This window comes from Oncorhynchus tshawytscha, linkage group LG04 (genome assembly GCF_018296145.1).
Source record: "Oncorhynchus tshawytscha isolate Ot180627B linkage group LG04, Otsh_v2.0, whole genome shotgun sequence".
Taxonomy (NCBI): domain Eukaryota; kingdom Metazoa; phylum Chordata; class Actinopteri; order Salmoniformes; family Salmonidae; genus Oncorhynchus; species Oncorhynchus tshawytscha.
The window spans coordinates 27,402,943-27,417,573 of record NC_056432.1 but is presented as its reverse complement, the minus strand read 5'-3'; the positions used below and the strand labels follow the sequence as shown (position 1 = coordinate 27,417,573).

Sequence of the window (14,631 nt, the reverse complement as noted above, 5' to 3'; positions counted from 1 at the left end):
TTTAGATAATAAAAAAAAAAAGGCCGTAAAGCCAGCCTGATTCACAAGTTCATTTCTTGAATGATTATTTTCTCTGACATTGGGATTTACATAACCCCTCAAGAGCACATTTAATTCTGCTAGTTAATATTTCCCCATTTTGTACAAATAACTAACGAGTTCAATGATGTCTAATGAAATCCAGATCAAAAGTTTTTTTTTCCCCATGGGAAGGAGGAGGAACTATCAGGATACTATTTCCCATGCTGTATAAAACTATTGTGGTCCATTGCTTGAAGAATAGTACATTAATGCACTATTGGAAACATATTGAGGCTGGGAAACTGTTTTTTGGTGGTTACATGACTTGTATGTCACAACCTGTTCCGGGAAAAACTATGGTTGACTACAGTCAGGTTACAGCCCATGTACATCTAAGGCAAAATCCTGTTCTCTATATTCCAAGTTATAATTGTTCTTCCATAAATCTGCCAAGACCGGTAGTGTGTGATTAAACTTGAACAAATCTCTCAGACAATGGCAACATCAAACACGCAGACCCTGCATTACGCTTTCTCTCATTTAGCTAAAATGTACTGGGGTTCTACAGCTGCTTCTGGCCAGATGTGCTGTGCTTGGGTTAATACATGTGGTCTGCATTATTTCCTCCTGCCGTCTCCATACATTAAGACTATATGAACAATGCAGCCGTGGTCATAAAACCAAAGCGCGGGGTGCTTGGCGAGCCCCATTCATAGACATCCCCAGCCTCCCATCTAGACCTTGACTGAAAAAACAGCAGCCAGATGGTAAAGCTGGGCGGGGGAGAGAAGGCAGGGAGCTGATAGGAAACTCCTTAATGTGTCCCAGCTGGGGGGGCCTGCCGAGGACAAGACTGGACAACACCTTGATGGGAAGAGCAGATGAACAGGACCCTGGCCCCCTACAACATCCCAGCACATCTTACACCACGTGAGGCTGTCGCAAGCCAACACACAACCGTCCACGCTGCAGTGCAGATATGGTCAACTTTAAAAGCCAAGCACACAGTATACAGATGCTATCTGCATCAGGGAAAAGATAAGTAAACGGACTCATCACCACCACGCCCATTACTGTGAACTGTTTACACGGTCTCACTTCCTCTGACAGCGAGCTGTCCTATTCTGCTCCCCAACACAGAGATGGAAGGAAAACTGCCTAATGTCAATTGAATCAGACATGTAGTTTGTCAACAGGCATCAAATAAAAAAATAAACTTAATTGGATGTTTAATGGATTTATCCTGTCTCCTCTATGAAAAACAAATGACATTGAGTTTCCTTTTTGAGAAGTTGGTTTTGCTATACGCAGATATATCTTGACAGAAAACAAATGCAGTAAACAGCAGTTACTCAGATGCATTAAAATGAGGACAGCCAGGTGTATCCTGCCTCTTAAGGAGGGCTAAAATTGCTATCCTCGAGGAATGCTTTTGTGGCACAATCATCCCTTTGTGGCATTGGATTTCACCTTGCATTGTTCCCCAGTTAGAGGAAAGCAGGAGCTAGTTTCACACCTATCTAACAGGCCTCTAATGCTGTGGGGTGGGGGTTGGTGATCTAAAAGTGATGATATCACCATCACACCTGCACTCATGGTCAAGGAGTTTGGGGATATTCAATTAGGATCAATGTACAGTATGGTCTTTGGGCAGTCTAGTACCAAGGGGTGAATTCAGGGAGGGGCGGGGGGGCGGGGGGTACCTTGAAGCCCCCGATGCGCTGATCCCTCTTGAACTCCTTGCCGTTCTTGAACCACTTGAGTGTTGGGGTAGGGTTCCCACTGGCCTGGCAGCGGAACTTGACAGTCTTACTGGCTGGGACAGCATGCAACTTTTTTTCCATCTTCTCTGGCTGAGCCCACTGAGGGGCCATTGCTGAAGAACAAGGGAGAGAAAGACAGAAAAGTTAAACACCTCTTCTGACAAAAATTGACATCAATTATGTGTGCAAGTAGTTTCCATCAGGCTAAGGAGTATTCCATAAAACCACAAAAAGTCTAGGCCATTTCCTGTTAAAATAAATAAATAAATAAAAAACGAAACACCAATATAGGATTGACTAGTCTCCTGGGGCCCCAAGGTCATCATCATCATAAGGGGTGCCCGCCACGCTAGCTGCTTACTTCCCCGTGGGCCCAAGGCAATCACCAGATGCCAGCTGACCACGACTGACTGGCTTTATAATGCACCGTAGACTCAAACACTAAATCAGGGGACGCCTGGAATGGGCCGAGCTGAGTCACTAGCGTGACATGTCTTACTCAAGTGTAACCACCACTGTGGGCTGCTATTGTTCCTCAATCACGACTGGGGACAAATCACTCTTAGATGAACAGCAAACATGCCTAATAGGTGAATCACACATGAACTGTAGCTGAGACTGTAAATAACTAAATGAGTTAAGCTTAACATAACAAAGCCCTAAGACATTAACAGGAGCAGAATCTGGTCCAAGCTCTGTTCTACCATTTCAAGGAAACAGCAATGGCGACAGGTAGTAGGGCTAGGAGGATGAGACACTTACGCAAAAGCTTTTGACTGCTAGACAGCTTTGCCTCCTCTGAGGAAGACTCATCCTCCTCTTCTTCATCTTCAGAGGATGCCAGGATATCAACTGGTGAATAGGAAAAGAGGACAAATATGTCATAGGACTTGGGCTTCCCTGCATTGATATACCTTTAATTGTTTCTCTCTACGGGACCAGGGATTTGAGCGCTCAGTTGTAGCTTTGTATATTTAACCTTACCTGTGACATTGACAGAGAAGTAGGAGCTGTGGTTGCCAAAGGCGACGCAGGTGTACAGGCCCGAGTCAGCCGGCTCCACTCCCTCGATCTCCAGTTGGCCGTCTCGTAAACGTGTGTGCTCCCCATCCACCACCAATGTCTCATCCTTGGTCCAGTTGACTGACTCAGTGCTACATTTCAGCTCCAGTCGGTCTCCAGGGTACAGGGTGTAAAGCTCCGCTTGGATTTTCACAGGTGGTGCAGAGACGACTAGGGGAAAAAAACAGGGCAAAGTGAGGGCTAAGTACCTTCCTGTACAATAGTATACATTAAAAAAAGCAGGCACGCTCCAACGAACACACTGCTAGCAGATACCCATAGACTTCAATTAATTATGCTAATGCTAGTTAGCAGTGGCTAGCGAAACTACCTCTAACTTCCTTCATACTGGACACAAAGGCATAGAAATGGTATCCACGATTTCATCTGACTCTGGGGAATTAGACAAAGGACCTCATTGCCAAATTCCTGAAGTATCCCTTTGGTCACTGGGCTGATGGGAAAACTACAGAAAAAATGGTTCATATGATACTGGGAGATGCATATCAAAACGTATGCAACTGTATACAGCAGGAGACAGATTATATAATGTCTACAACATGACCAGTCTTAAGAAAATGTCTTATGGAATAAAAAGTACAAAAATCTAGAAAATAGTGCATATAGCTCATGTCTGACATTTGGTAAATGTACAAAAAGCTCTCATACTGTGATGCAACAATCTATGTTCAAATCAAATTGACTGATAAAAAGGCATATGTCTTGTGACAAAAATCTTGTGCCCAGCTATATGATAAAAGGAATCACAAAAAGACAAGGGAGCAGCTCATTCCTCGATGCCCCTGAAAGTACCATCGTCCACATTCACGCACGGTTTATTGAATCTAAGCCCTTGTTTGCGTTTGCAGAGCTGAAAATCGAGCTGCAGCCTCTTACCTTCTCCACCCAATCCCTGACTATGCTCTCCATTAAATTCAAATCGCACCCCAAATTAGTCAAGGGCCAATCATCAGGCTGGTAAGGAGCTCTTTGGGAGAGGAAGGTGGAATTAGATTAGAGGAATGGGGAGGAGGCGAGCTAGACACCTGAGTCCCCCGTTTTCTACGACTACATAGACGGCCAGGGGGTGGGAGTAAACCAATTATGTTGACATTTTGTCCATCACATTGTCCATCAAGCTAAACTTGTCTGGGAGTCTATGGGGACATTTGTCTGTTCCAGACGCTGGAAAAGCCTTAGAGGACAATGTGGTCTAAACCTTAGCTATAGACTGAGGACTGGCTATACAGTGAAAAAGCCATCTTTGCCTTTTCCAAGTGGTATTGTCTGGCACAAACACTTGTCACAATACATTTTCTGCATCCTTTGCAGTGATGGGAGAAATGTTTTTAATTTTTTTATAGTTACATATTGCAATATTATTCAGATACTTGACTCCATGTATCGATTTGCTATGTACACCTAGTGTTAGAGCTAGTCGTCTGTACCTAACCAGTCAGGGGCTTCAAGACGGTGTCAATCAACAGACTGCTGTGTCACGGAAGCTCTCCTCACTGCCAAAGCTGACTCACTCTCCTCGGTTCTCATCCTCCTAGATCTATCCGGTGCCTTTGACACCTTGAACCATCAAATCCTCCTCTCCACACTCTCAGGACTGGACGTCTCAGGCTCTGCATGCTCTTGGATTGCATCCTACCTAGCAGGCCGCTCCTACCAGATGACATGGAGAGGATGCGTCTGCACCACATACTCTAACTACTGGTGTCCCCCAGGGCACCACGTCAAGCTCAACAAGACTGAACTGCTCCCGGGGAAGGCCTGCCCACTCAAAGACCTCTCTGTCACGGTAGACAACTCCAGTGTCGCCCTCCCAGAGTGCAAAGAACCTTGGTGTGACCCTGGACAACACCCTGTCCTTCTCTGTAAACATCAAAGCAGTGACCCGCTCCTGCAGGTTCATGCTTGACAACATCCGTAGAGTACGACCCAACTTCACACAGGTCCTAATCCAGGCACTTGTTTTCTCCCGTCTGGACTACTGCAACTCACTGTTGGCTGGGCTCCAAGCTTGTGCCATCAAGCCCCAGCTCGGGCTCTACTGATTGCTACCTTGAGGAAAAATGTACTTTCTATGCCTGTGATGTGGTTGTCCCACCTAACTATCTTTAGATTAATGCATGTCGCTCTGGATACGAGCGTATGCTAAATTTCTAGTCTAAATGTACCTGTGCCAAAACTCAGGAATTTTTCATCCTATAGCTTGTTCCCCATCTTCTTCTTAAATAGCGAGCCAACATGTTCAGCACTTTCTTGCAATGACGGCGCAAAAAAAATTCCCATGCTCTCGTCTCAGAGTACCCCAGTATGAGTCATAATACCCATAAAACCTAGCGGTAACATGGAAAAGGTTACATTTGTTTTTCCTCCATAAAATTACTCCTATAGGGGATTTTATAACACCCCCCAATACCACTACACCTCCTCCTCCATGCTTCACGTTGGGAACCACAAATGCGGAGATCATCCATTCACCTAGAAAAGGCGGTTGGAACCAAAACTCTGAAGCATTTCTTTGGGCTGCCATTGGGGAGGTGCAGTTAACTCTAATGAACTTGATTAGCTGTTCAGGTGTCTTATGGCTTGGGGGTAGAAGCTATTAAGATGTATTTTTGACCTAGACCGCTTGCCATGCGGTAGCAGAAAGAACAGACTATGACTAGGGTGGCTGGAGTCGGACAATCTTTAGGGCCTTTCTGACACTGCCTGGTATAGAGGTCCTGGATGGCAGGAAGCATGGCCCCAGTGATGTACTGGGTCGTACACACTACCCTCTGTAGTGCCTTGTGGTCGAAGGCCGAGTAGTTGCCATACTAGGCAGTGATGCAACCATGCACTTAATGGTGCAGCTGCTCTTAACTGCACTTGAAGAAACGTTCAGAGTTCTTGAAATGTTCCGGATTGACTGCCCATGTCAAGTAGCCTAGTGGTTAGAGTGTTGGGCCAGTAACTGAAAGGTTGCTGGATCGAATCCCCAAGCTGACAAGGTAACAATCTGTTTTGCTGCCCCTGAACAAGGCAGTTAACCCACTGTTCCTATGCGGTCATTGTAAATAAAAATTTGTTCTTAACTGACTTGCCTAGTCAAATAAAGGTAAAATGTAAAAAAATATATACAGGAAATATTGAAATGCAACTGCAGGTGGTGTTGCTATATACACAGAGTGTACAAAACAATTATTATTTTTTAAACTCTTTCCATGACAGACTGACCGGGTGAAAGCCATGATCCCCCTATTGATGTCACTTGTTAAATCCACTTCAATCACTGTAGGTGAAGGGGAGGAAACAGATTAAAGAAGGATTTTTAAGCCTTGTCATGAATGGTCCACCACACAAAGGAAATCCAGCCAACTGTGGGAAGCATGAGTCAATATGGGCCAGCATCCCTGTGGAACGCTTTTGACACCTTGTAGAGTCCATGCCCCAATGGAGTGAGGCTGTTCAGAGGGCAAAAGGGGGCTGTAACTCAATATTAGGAAGGTGTTCTTAATCGATTGTACACTCAGTACATGTTTAGAGTATTCCTGTTAGGCTGAGAGAGGATCTCATATCAGAATATATGGAAGTAATATGGCAACAGGTTCATCTGCCTTACCTAAAGTTTATTCTCGTAGGAAGTGAATAGACCACTGAGTCCTAAAAGTTTGTATTTCGACTGTTGAAACGGTCGATAATAATATCAACAGAGGTATATTTTCTGGGTGACCTAAATATTGACTGGTTGTCATCAAGCTGTCCATTCAAAAATAAGCTTCAATTTGTAACTGATGCCTGCAATCTGGTTCTGGCTCAGTCAACCTACCATAGTATTTATAAACAAAACAGGAACTAAATCATCCACGTGGATTGACCACATCTTAACAGTCACTTTCTTGATGAGCGCATGCCTATCAGTAACTAGAAGAAGCAGTTTCATATATACTTCACGTGTGGCATTCGGTTGTTCCTCATTACACATATCAGACCAACAAATATTTTTCACATCCTTGACATAGGAATCATTGAAAAACCTCTGATCGCTCATACACAATTTCAGGTCCAGTCTTCGGAACTTATTTTTTCTGAATATAGCTATTATGATTTACTTCATTCGATAGGTGTGGATACTGCTTTAGAGTAGATTTCTGCTGCATTAGTTAAAACAGCCAAATCCCCATGGATAGATGAATTGAAAAACTGTATGGAACAAAGATAAATTATATAAAGAATGATAGTAAAAAGCTCTGGAGTAGCTTAAATGAAATTCAAGGCATAAAAAAAAACGAACTAAGCTCCATCCTTCATTGAGGCAGATGGCTTGTTCATAACAAAACCCTTTGATACTGCCAACCACTTGAATAACTTTTTTTGTTGACAAGATAAGCAACCTTAGGCATGACATTCAAACAACAAACGCTGAGCCTTCATATTCATGCATAACGGACCAAATAATGAAAGACAAGCACTGTAGGGTAGCTAGATTGGTGTGGAAGAGGTGAAATTTTTTTGTCTATAAGTAAGGACAAGCCACCTGGTACTTTTTAAATCAAAAGTAGGCCTAATTATTGCAGTAACCTAAATTATTTTATATTTGTAAAATTACAGACGAGTAGGCCTCAATAAATAATTCCATTTTCACCTCACAACTTGGCTATCACTTTGAGAAACATGTCAAAAAAACTAAACAATTTGACCCTAACCCCTAAATTCAGAGCAGAGCAATACCCAACGGACTATTATGAGTCAGGCGAAAGGCTGTTTTGCAAATTCTGTCAACATACTATTGATTGGACCCGTAACAATACGTGTGATGACCACTTGAAGTGTAAAGCCCATGTTAATAACAAGGAAAAGCATCATTTTAGCCAGAGCATACCTCTTCAAACAACCATTTCTTGTCCAAGCGCATCAGCAGATTCAAGACGAGAATTTATTCAGGACTTTGTGCGCCGAGTCTGACAAGCTAAGAAAGCTACGGCCGCTTCTAGTGAAGTATGGCAAACAGGGAGGAGCGTTGCCGAAAATTAAAGCAGTCTCAGTAAAACCCACCTGCCCCATGTGTTCGACCAACATATGACTGCCATTCTACAGAAGATCCGTGGGAAGAAATTTGCAGTGGTTGTTGACGAGACAACAAATGCAAGGGATTGCAGCGGTCTAAACATCATCATTGGTGAGTTAACAGCCTATTAATATACCGTTGCAATAGCCTACATTTACATTCTGCAATGTCAATTGTCTGCATGCAAATTGTGATATTACAAACGACGAGCTATCGTGGTGAAATATAGCGATGCATAATGTCAGCAGCTGTCTGACTCTCCAACTATCGCTGTATCTATAGTGTTCACACTTGCAATTTAAATAACACTTATTTCAGTTAAAACATAATTCCTGTTTTTCCTTATCTTTCATTGCAGTGTTGAAAACCAGTACTTTCTGGTGGATGTTTTCCCAAGCTGTACTAGCTTCCCTCCACAGCAACAATCTGAACCTGAATGATGCCTGGGCAGTGGTCACAGATAATGCCTCCTACTGCCTGAAAGCATACAAGGAGGTTCTGAAATGAGTTACACCCAACAGTGTCCATGTAACCGGTCTCTGCCATGTCAATCTGGTGGGTGAGACCTGGCAGCACAACAAATACTTCTCTGAAGTTGCATCACTTGTGATATGGATGAGATCTGTCTCCTTCAAGAAGCCTGCCAGAAAGAAAAGATGGGTGAGCTTCCTCATTATGAAGGAGTTTGTGCAGGACAAGGCTCCTCCTGAAGCCGTGAGCTCCAGATGGAATAGCTGTTTTGAGGCAGGGAAGTACCATGCAGAGCACGTTCATCTGTACAGAGAGTTTTTGTTGGCAGAAAAGTCATCCCAGGCAGTCACAAACATCCTCAGCCAGCTGGAATCAGAGAAGGTGCAGGCCCTCACTGTCAAGCTAACCTTTATCTCGGAGGGCTGCTTCAAACTGATGACAGCTCTGTCAATCCTGGAAGGAACCCACCGTCCCACAGCAGTGTCTGCATACAATGTCATGGAGGATCTGGGCTCTTACCTAGTGAATGGAACGGCAAAAACATGTGAGTATGGTGCCAAGACAGATGAGCTATTGAGAAAGATGGGGATTGGAGAGAGGGGGGAGGTGCTTGACCATCTCCATGATGCATTCCACTTGACCTTCAGAGTTCTCAACGCACTGGGACACACATCCAGCCAGAGAGGTCTACAGGTTGGCTAGGGTGTTCAATCCTAGGCAGGCCCCAGCCATGGCAAAGCAGATTGAAGCCTACACACAACTGAAACCCATGGCAAGCCCATCAACAGAGCTCAGTGAAGAATGGATTGCCTATCAGCACTGTGTGTCCAGTGAGCCCTCACCTGCTTTGGAGCTTGCTGATTACTGGAGGTGCCTGAGTGTGAGATTACCAAGAGTTGCAGAAGTGGCAGTGCCCTACATCTACTTCCCAGTCAGCTCAGTCGACTGTGAGAAGAGTTTCAGCAAATACAAGACTCTACTCACAGACAAGCGAGAGGCACTCACCGAGTTCAACACAGAGGCTGACAATCATGTAATACAATGGAGATGTCTGTGATAGATGGAAAACTTACAATGGACCAACATAGGAGCTCATTAGATAGCTCCATAGGTAGCCTATTGTTGCATTATTGCCTAGATTCTTGCATGACTCTTTTTTCCATTTATAACAAAACACTTAGTGGGGCAAAAAAGTATTTAGTCAGCCACCAATTGTGCAAGTTCTCCCACTTAAACATATGATGTAAATTACAGGCCTCTCTCATAAGTACACTTCAACTATGGCAGACAAAATGAGAAGAAAAAAAATCCAGAAAATCACATTGTAGGATTTTTAAATTTATTTATTTGCAAATTATGGTGGAAAATAAGTATTTGGTCAATAACAAAAGTTTCTTAATACTTTGTTATATACCCTTTGTTGGCAATGACAGGAGGTCAAACGTTCTCTAAGTCTTCAAGGTTTTCACACACTGTTGCTGGTATTTTGTCCCATTCCTCAATGCAGATCTCCTCTAGAGCAGTGATGTTTTGGGGCTGTTGCTGGGTAACAGACTTTCAACTCCCTCCAAAGATTTTCTATGGGGTTGAGATCTGGAGACTGGCTAGGCCACTCCAGGACCTTGAAATGCTTCTTACGAAGCCACTCCTTCGTTGCCCGGGCGGTGTGTTTGGGATCATTGTCATGCTGAAAGACCCAGCCACGTTTTCATCTTCAATGCCCTTGCTGATGGAAGGAGGTTTTCACTCAAAATCTCACGAAACATGGCCCCATTCATTCTTTCCTTTACACGGATCAGTCATCCTGGTCCCTTTGCAGAAAAACAGCCCCAAAGCATGATGTTTCCACCCCCATGCTTCACAGTAGGTATGCTGTTTTTTGGATGCAACTCAGCATTCTTTGTCCTCCAAACACAACGAGTTTTTACCAAAAAGTTCTATTTTGGTTTCATCTGACCATATGACATTCTCCCAATCTTCTTCTGGATCATCCAAATGCTCTCTAGCAAACTTCAGACGGGCCTGGACATGTACTGGCTTAAGCAGGGGGACACGTCTGGCACTGCAGGATTTGAGTCCCTGGCGGCGTAGTGTGTTACTGATGGTATGCTTTGTTACTTTGGTCCCAGCTCTCTGCAGGTCATTCACTAGGTCCCCCCATGGGGTTCTGGGATTTTTGCTCACTGTTCTTGTGATCATTTTGACCCCACGGGGTGAGATCTTGCGTGGAGCCCCAGATCGAGGGAGATTATCAGTGGTCTTGTATGTCTTCCATTTCCTAATAATTGCTCCCACAGTTGATTTCTTCAAACCAAGCTGCTTACCTATTGCAGATTCAGTCTTCCCAGCCTGGTGCACATCTACAATTTTGTTTCTGGTGTCCTTTGACAGCTCTTTGGTCTTGGCCATAGTGGAGTTTGGAGTGTGACTGAGGTTGTGGACAGGTGTCTTTTATACTGATAACAAGTTCAAACAGGTGCCATTAATACAGGTAACGAGTGGAGGACAGAGGAGCCGCTTAAAGAAGAAGTTACAGGTCTGTGAGAGCCAGAAATCTTGCTTGTTTGTAGGTGACCAAATACTTATTTTCCACCATAATTTGCAAATAAATTCATTAAAAATCCTACAATGTGATTTTCTGGATTTTTTTTCTCTCGTTTTGTCGGTCATAGTTGAAGTGTACCTATGATGAAAATTACAGGCCTCTCATCTTTTTAAGTGGGAGAACTTGCACAATTGGTGGCTAACTAAATACTTTTTTGCCCCACTGTATAAGAAGCACTTTTTTACCTAAGTATAGCAGTAGGTTTTGCCTATTGCTTGCTGCAATGTTGACTAGACTCTTGCATTACTTTTTCCATTTATAATGAAACACTTAGAACTCTATTGATGCACTTGCCTTGATAAAAAACCGTGCAATGTTGTGTTGCATCATTACAAATTAAATTGACGTTTTATTCATTCACATTTTTAGACACGCTTTCTGATAAAATGTCCGTAAATCATAAAACACAGAATTCAGAAAAATGAAAAAGGAAAAAAAGGAATTTGGAAAAAAAACACGGATTTCATAGGGCCGTAGTTATGGCAAGCCTAAATAAGTTTAGCAGTGAAAATGTGCCTAACAAGTCACATAAGTTGAACACACACTGTGTGCAATAGTGTGTAACATGATTTTTCAATGACTTCCTCAGCTCTGTACCCCACACATACAGATAATTGTAAGGTCCCTCAGTTGAGCAGTGAATTTCAAACAAAGATTTAGCCACAAGACCAAGGTTTTCCAATGCCTTGCAAAGAAGGGCACCTATTGGTAAAAATAAAATAAAAGCAAAGCAATAAACTTATTGTCCTGAATACAAATCTAATAGAACACATTACTAAGTACCACTATCCATATTTTCAAGCGTAAATGGTGGCCGAATCATGTTATGGGTATGCTTGTAATTGTTAAGGACTGGGGAGTTTCAGGATAAAAAAAGAAACAGAATGGAGCTAAGTACAGGCAGAACCCGCCCAATTTTTCAGTTTTTGATTTGTTAAAAAAGTTTGAAATATCCAATAAATGCCGTTCCACTTCATGATTGTGTCCCACTTGTTGTTGATTCTTCACAAAAAAATACAGTTTTATATCTTTACGTTTGAAGCCTGAAATGTGGCAAAAGGTCGCAAAGTTCAAGGGGGCCGAATACTTTCGCAAGGCACTGTATACATGGAGAGCAAATGTCAGTGGTATGGATGTCAATATCTCATTGCTCAAAGTTGAGAGATTGACTGCATGGTTGACTGCATGGTCTTTGTGCAAGATGTTGATGGGTTAAAAGGTACTGAACTGTCTGTTCAAGCAATTGGTATCTTCCCAGTCCCCAGGTCCAGGACAGAGGAACTCAGTATTTTGAAGCACCTTTGGCAGCGATTACAGCCTTGAGTCTTCTTGGGTATGACGCTACAAGCTTGGCAATCCTGTTTTTGGGGAGTTTCTCCCATTCTTCTCTGCACATCCTCTCAAGCCCAGTCTGGTTGGAAGGGGAGCGCTGCAGCATAACTATTTTTAAGTCTCTCCAGAGATGTTCAATCGAGTTCAAGTCCAGGCTCTGGCTGGCCCACTCAAGGACATTGAGACTTGTCCCGAAGCCACTCCTGCATGGCCTTGGCTGTGTGCTTAGGGTCGTTGTCCTGTTGGAAGGTGAACCTTCGCCCTCAGTCGGAGGACCGAAGCACTCTGAAGCAGGTTTTCATCAAAGATCTCTGTACAGTTCATCTTTCCCTCGATCCTGACTAGTCTCCCAGTCCCTGCCGCTTAAAAACATCCCCACAGCATGCTGCCACCACGCTTCACCGTAGGGATGGTGCCAGGTTTCCTCCAGATGTGACGCTTGGCATTCAGGCCAAAGATCTTGCTTTCATCAGACCAGAGAATCTTGTTTCCTTTATGTGCCTTTTGGCAAACTGCAAGCGGGCTGTCATGTGCCTTTTACTGAGGAGTGGTTCCGTCTGGCCACTACCACAAAGGCCTGATTGGTGGAGTGCTGCAGAGATTGTTGTCCTTCTGGAAGGTTCTCCCATCTCCACAGAGGAACTCTGGAGCTCTGTCAGAGTGACCATCAGGTTATTGGTCACTTCCCTGATCAAGACCCTTCTCCCCCGATTGCTCAGTTTGGCCAGGTGGTGGATCTAAACTTCTTCCATTTAAGAATGATGGAGGCCACTGTGTTCTTGGGGACCTTCAATGCTGCTGAAATATTTTGTTACCCTTCCCAAGATCTGTGCCTAGATACAATCCTTTCTCGGGTCTCTACAGACAATTCCTTCGACCTCATGTATTGGTTTTTGCTCTGAAATGCACTGTCAACTGTGGGACCTTATATAGACCGGTGTGCCTTTCCAAATCATGTCCAATCAATTGAATGTACCACAGGTGTACTCCAATCACATTGTAGAAACAAGGATGATCAATGGAAACAGGATGTAGCTGAGGTATAATAGCAAAGGGTCTGAATACTTATGTAAATAAGGTATCTGTTTGTATTCGTAATAAATTTACAAACATTCCTAAAAACCTGTTTTCACTTTGTCATGGAGTATTTTGTGTAGATTTATGAGGGAAAAATGTTATTTAAATACATTTTAAATTTAATTTGACCTTTATTTTACTAAGCAAGTCAGTTAAGAACAAATTCTTATTTTCAATGACGGCCTAGGAACAGTGGGTTAACTGCCTGTTCAGGGGCAGAACGACAGATTTGTACCTTGTCAGCTCGGGGATTCGAACTTGCAACCTATCGGTTACTAGTCCAATGCTCTAACCACTAGGCTACCGTGCCGCCACAAAATAAGGCTGTAACGTAACAAAATGTGGAAAAAGGGGTCTGAATACTTTCCGAATGCACTGTACAATGTAGCATATACTAGGCTCTTCAACCAGGGACCACACCCATACTGTATACCTTACCCTCAGAACAGCATTAGCAATTCTGATCACGGTAAGCACTCTCTCCATCTCAACAAAGGTTCTAAACAATAAGGGGGAGTATGAGAGAGAGCAAGAGCGTGTACACAAGAGAGGAGAGAGCAAGTGGGGGCGTGCAGCAGCAGGATCTAGTGCCAGTTGCCATGGTGACCCCAGTTGAGCCTAGTAAAGGTATTTCCTGGATCACATGTCTGACATGTCCTTAATCCCAGCAGTAAAAAGGGGCCAGAGGGTAAGATCAACTTTCTCCTCAAACCAAAGGGAAGGGGGGAACGGGAAGAAGCAGCAGCATTTAGGGATGGGCCACAACTATCTAATTGAGACAGGCTAAAACATAAAGAGGTCCACCACACTCTGTGTGGGGCCATAATATTGTTTTGGTTTTTTCCCTCCTAAAGTCTATCAAGCTGATAAGGCTATGTCAACATTCCAGCTATCAATCTAGCTGCAGACGGCTCTTAAATATCCCATTGACTTGTCGCGGTTGTCGAGCAAAGTCAATCTAGTCTTATGATTACAATTGGGATCACAAACAGCAACAAGTTGCAGCATTGGCCTCACTATTGAGGAGCAGACATACTTTGCATACCCTTATTTTTTATTTCTTCCAAAATGGGAGAATCAAGTGGGAAGCATTGAGTCAATGTCTAATTGAGGCCACTTACTAGTTTATGTATTTCAAAATCAAGAGTCATCTAAATGTATACCCTGTGTCACAGTGGGACCTAAATTAACATTGTAAATAGTGATGGAATGAGTGTAGACATTCATTAAGGGATATC

The 14,631-nt window shown here is 43.4% G+C and overlaps 1 protein-coding gene across 10 annotated transcripts in view; it reads right to left on the bottom strand.

Moving 5' to 3' along the window:
• LOC112248453 (fibroblast growth factor receptor 1-A-like) overlaps positions 1 to 14,631 on the bottom strand; it is a 45,856-nt gene that overhangs the window by 12,330 nt on the left and 18,895 nt on the right. For all 10 annotated transcript variants that reach the window (XM_042320536.1, XM_042320539.1, XM_042320537.1 and 7 more), the window contains exons 3-5: positions 2,769 to 3,017; positions 2,547 to 2,636; positions 1,725 to 1,897 (exon numbers count right to left, since the gene is read on the bottom strand). In XM_042320536.1, coding sequence (XP_042176470.1) covers positions 1,725 to 1,897; positions 2,547 to 2,636; positions 2,769 to 3,017 — 512 coding nt within the window. The remainder of the gene's footprint in view (positions 1 to 1,724; positions 1,898 to 2,546; positions 2,637 to 2,768; positions 3,018 to 14,631) is intronic.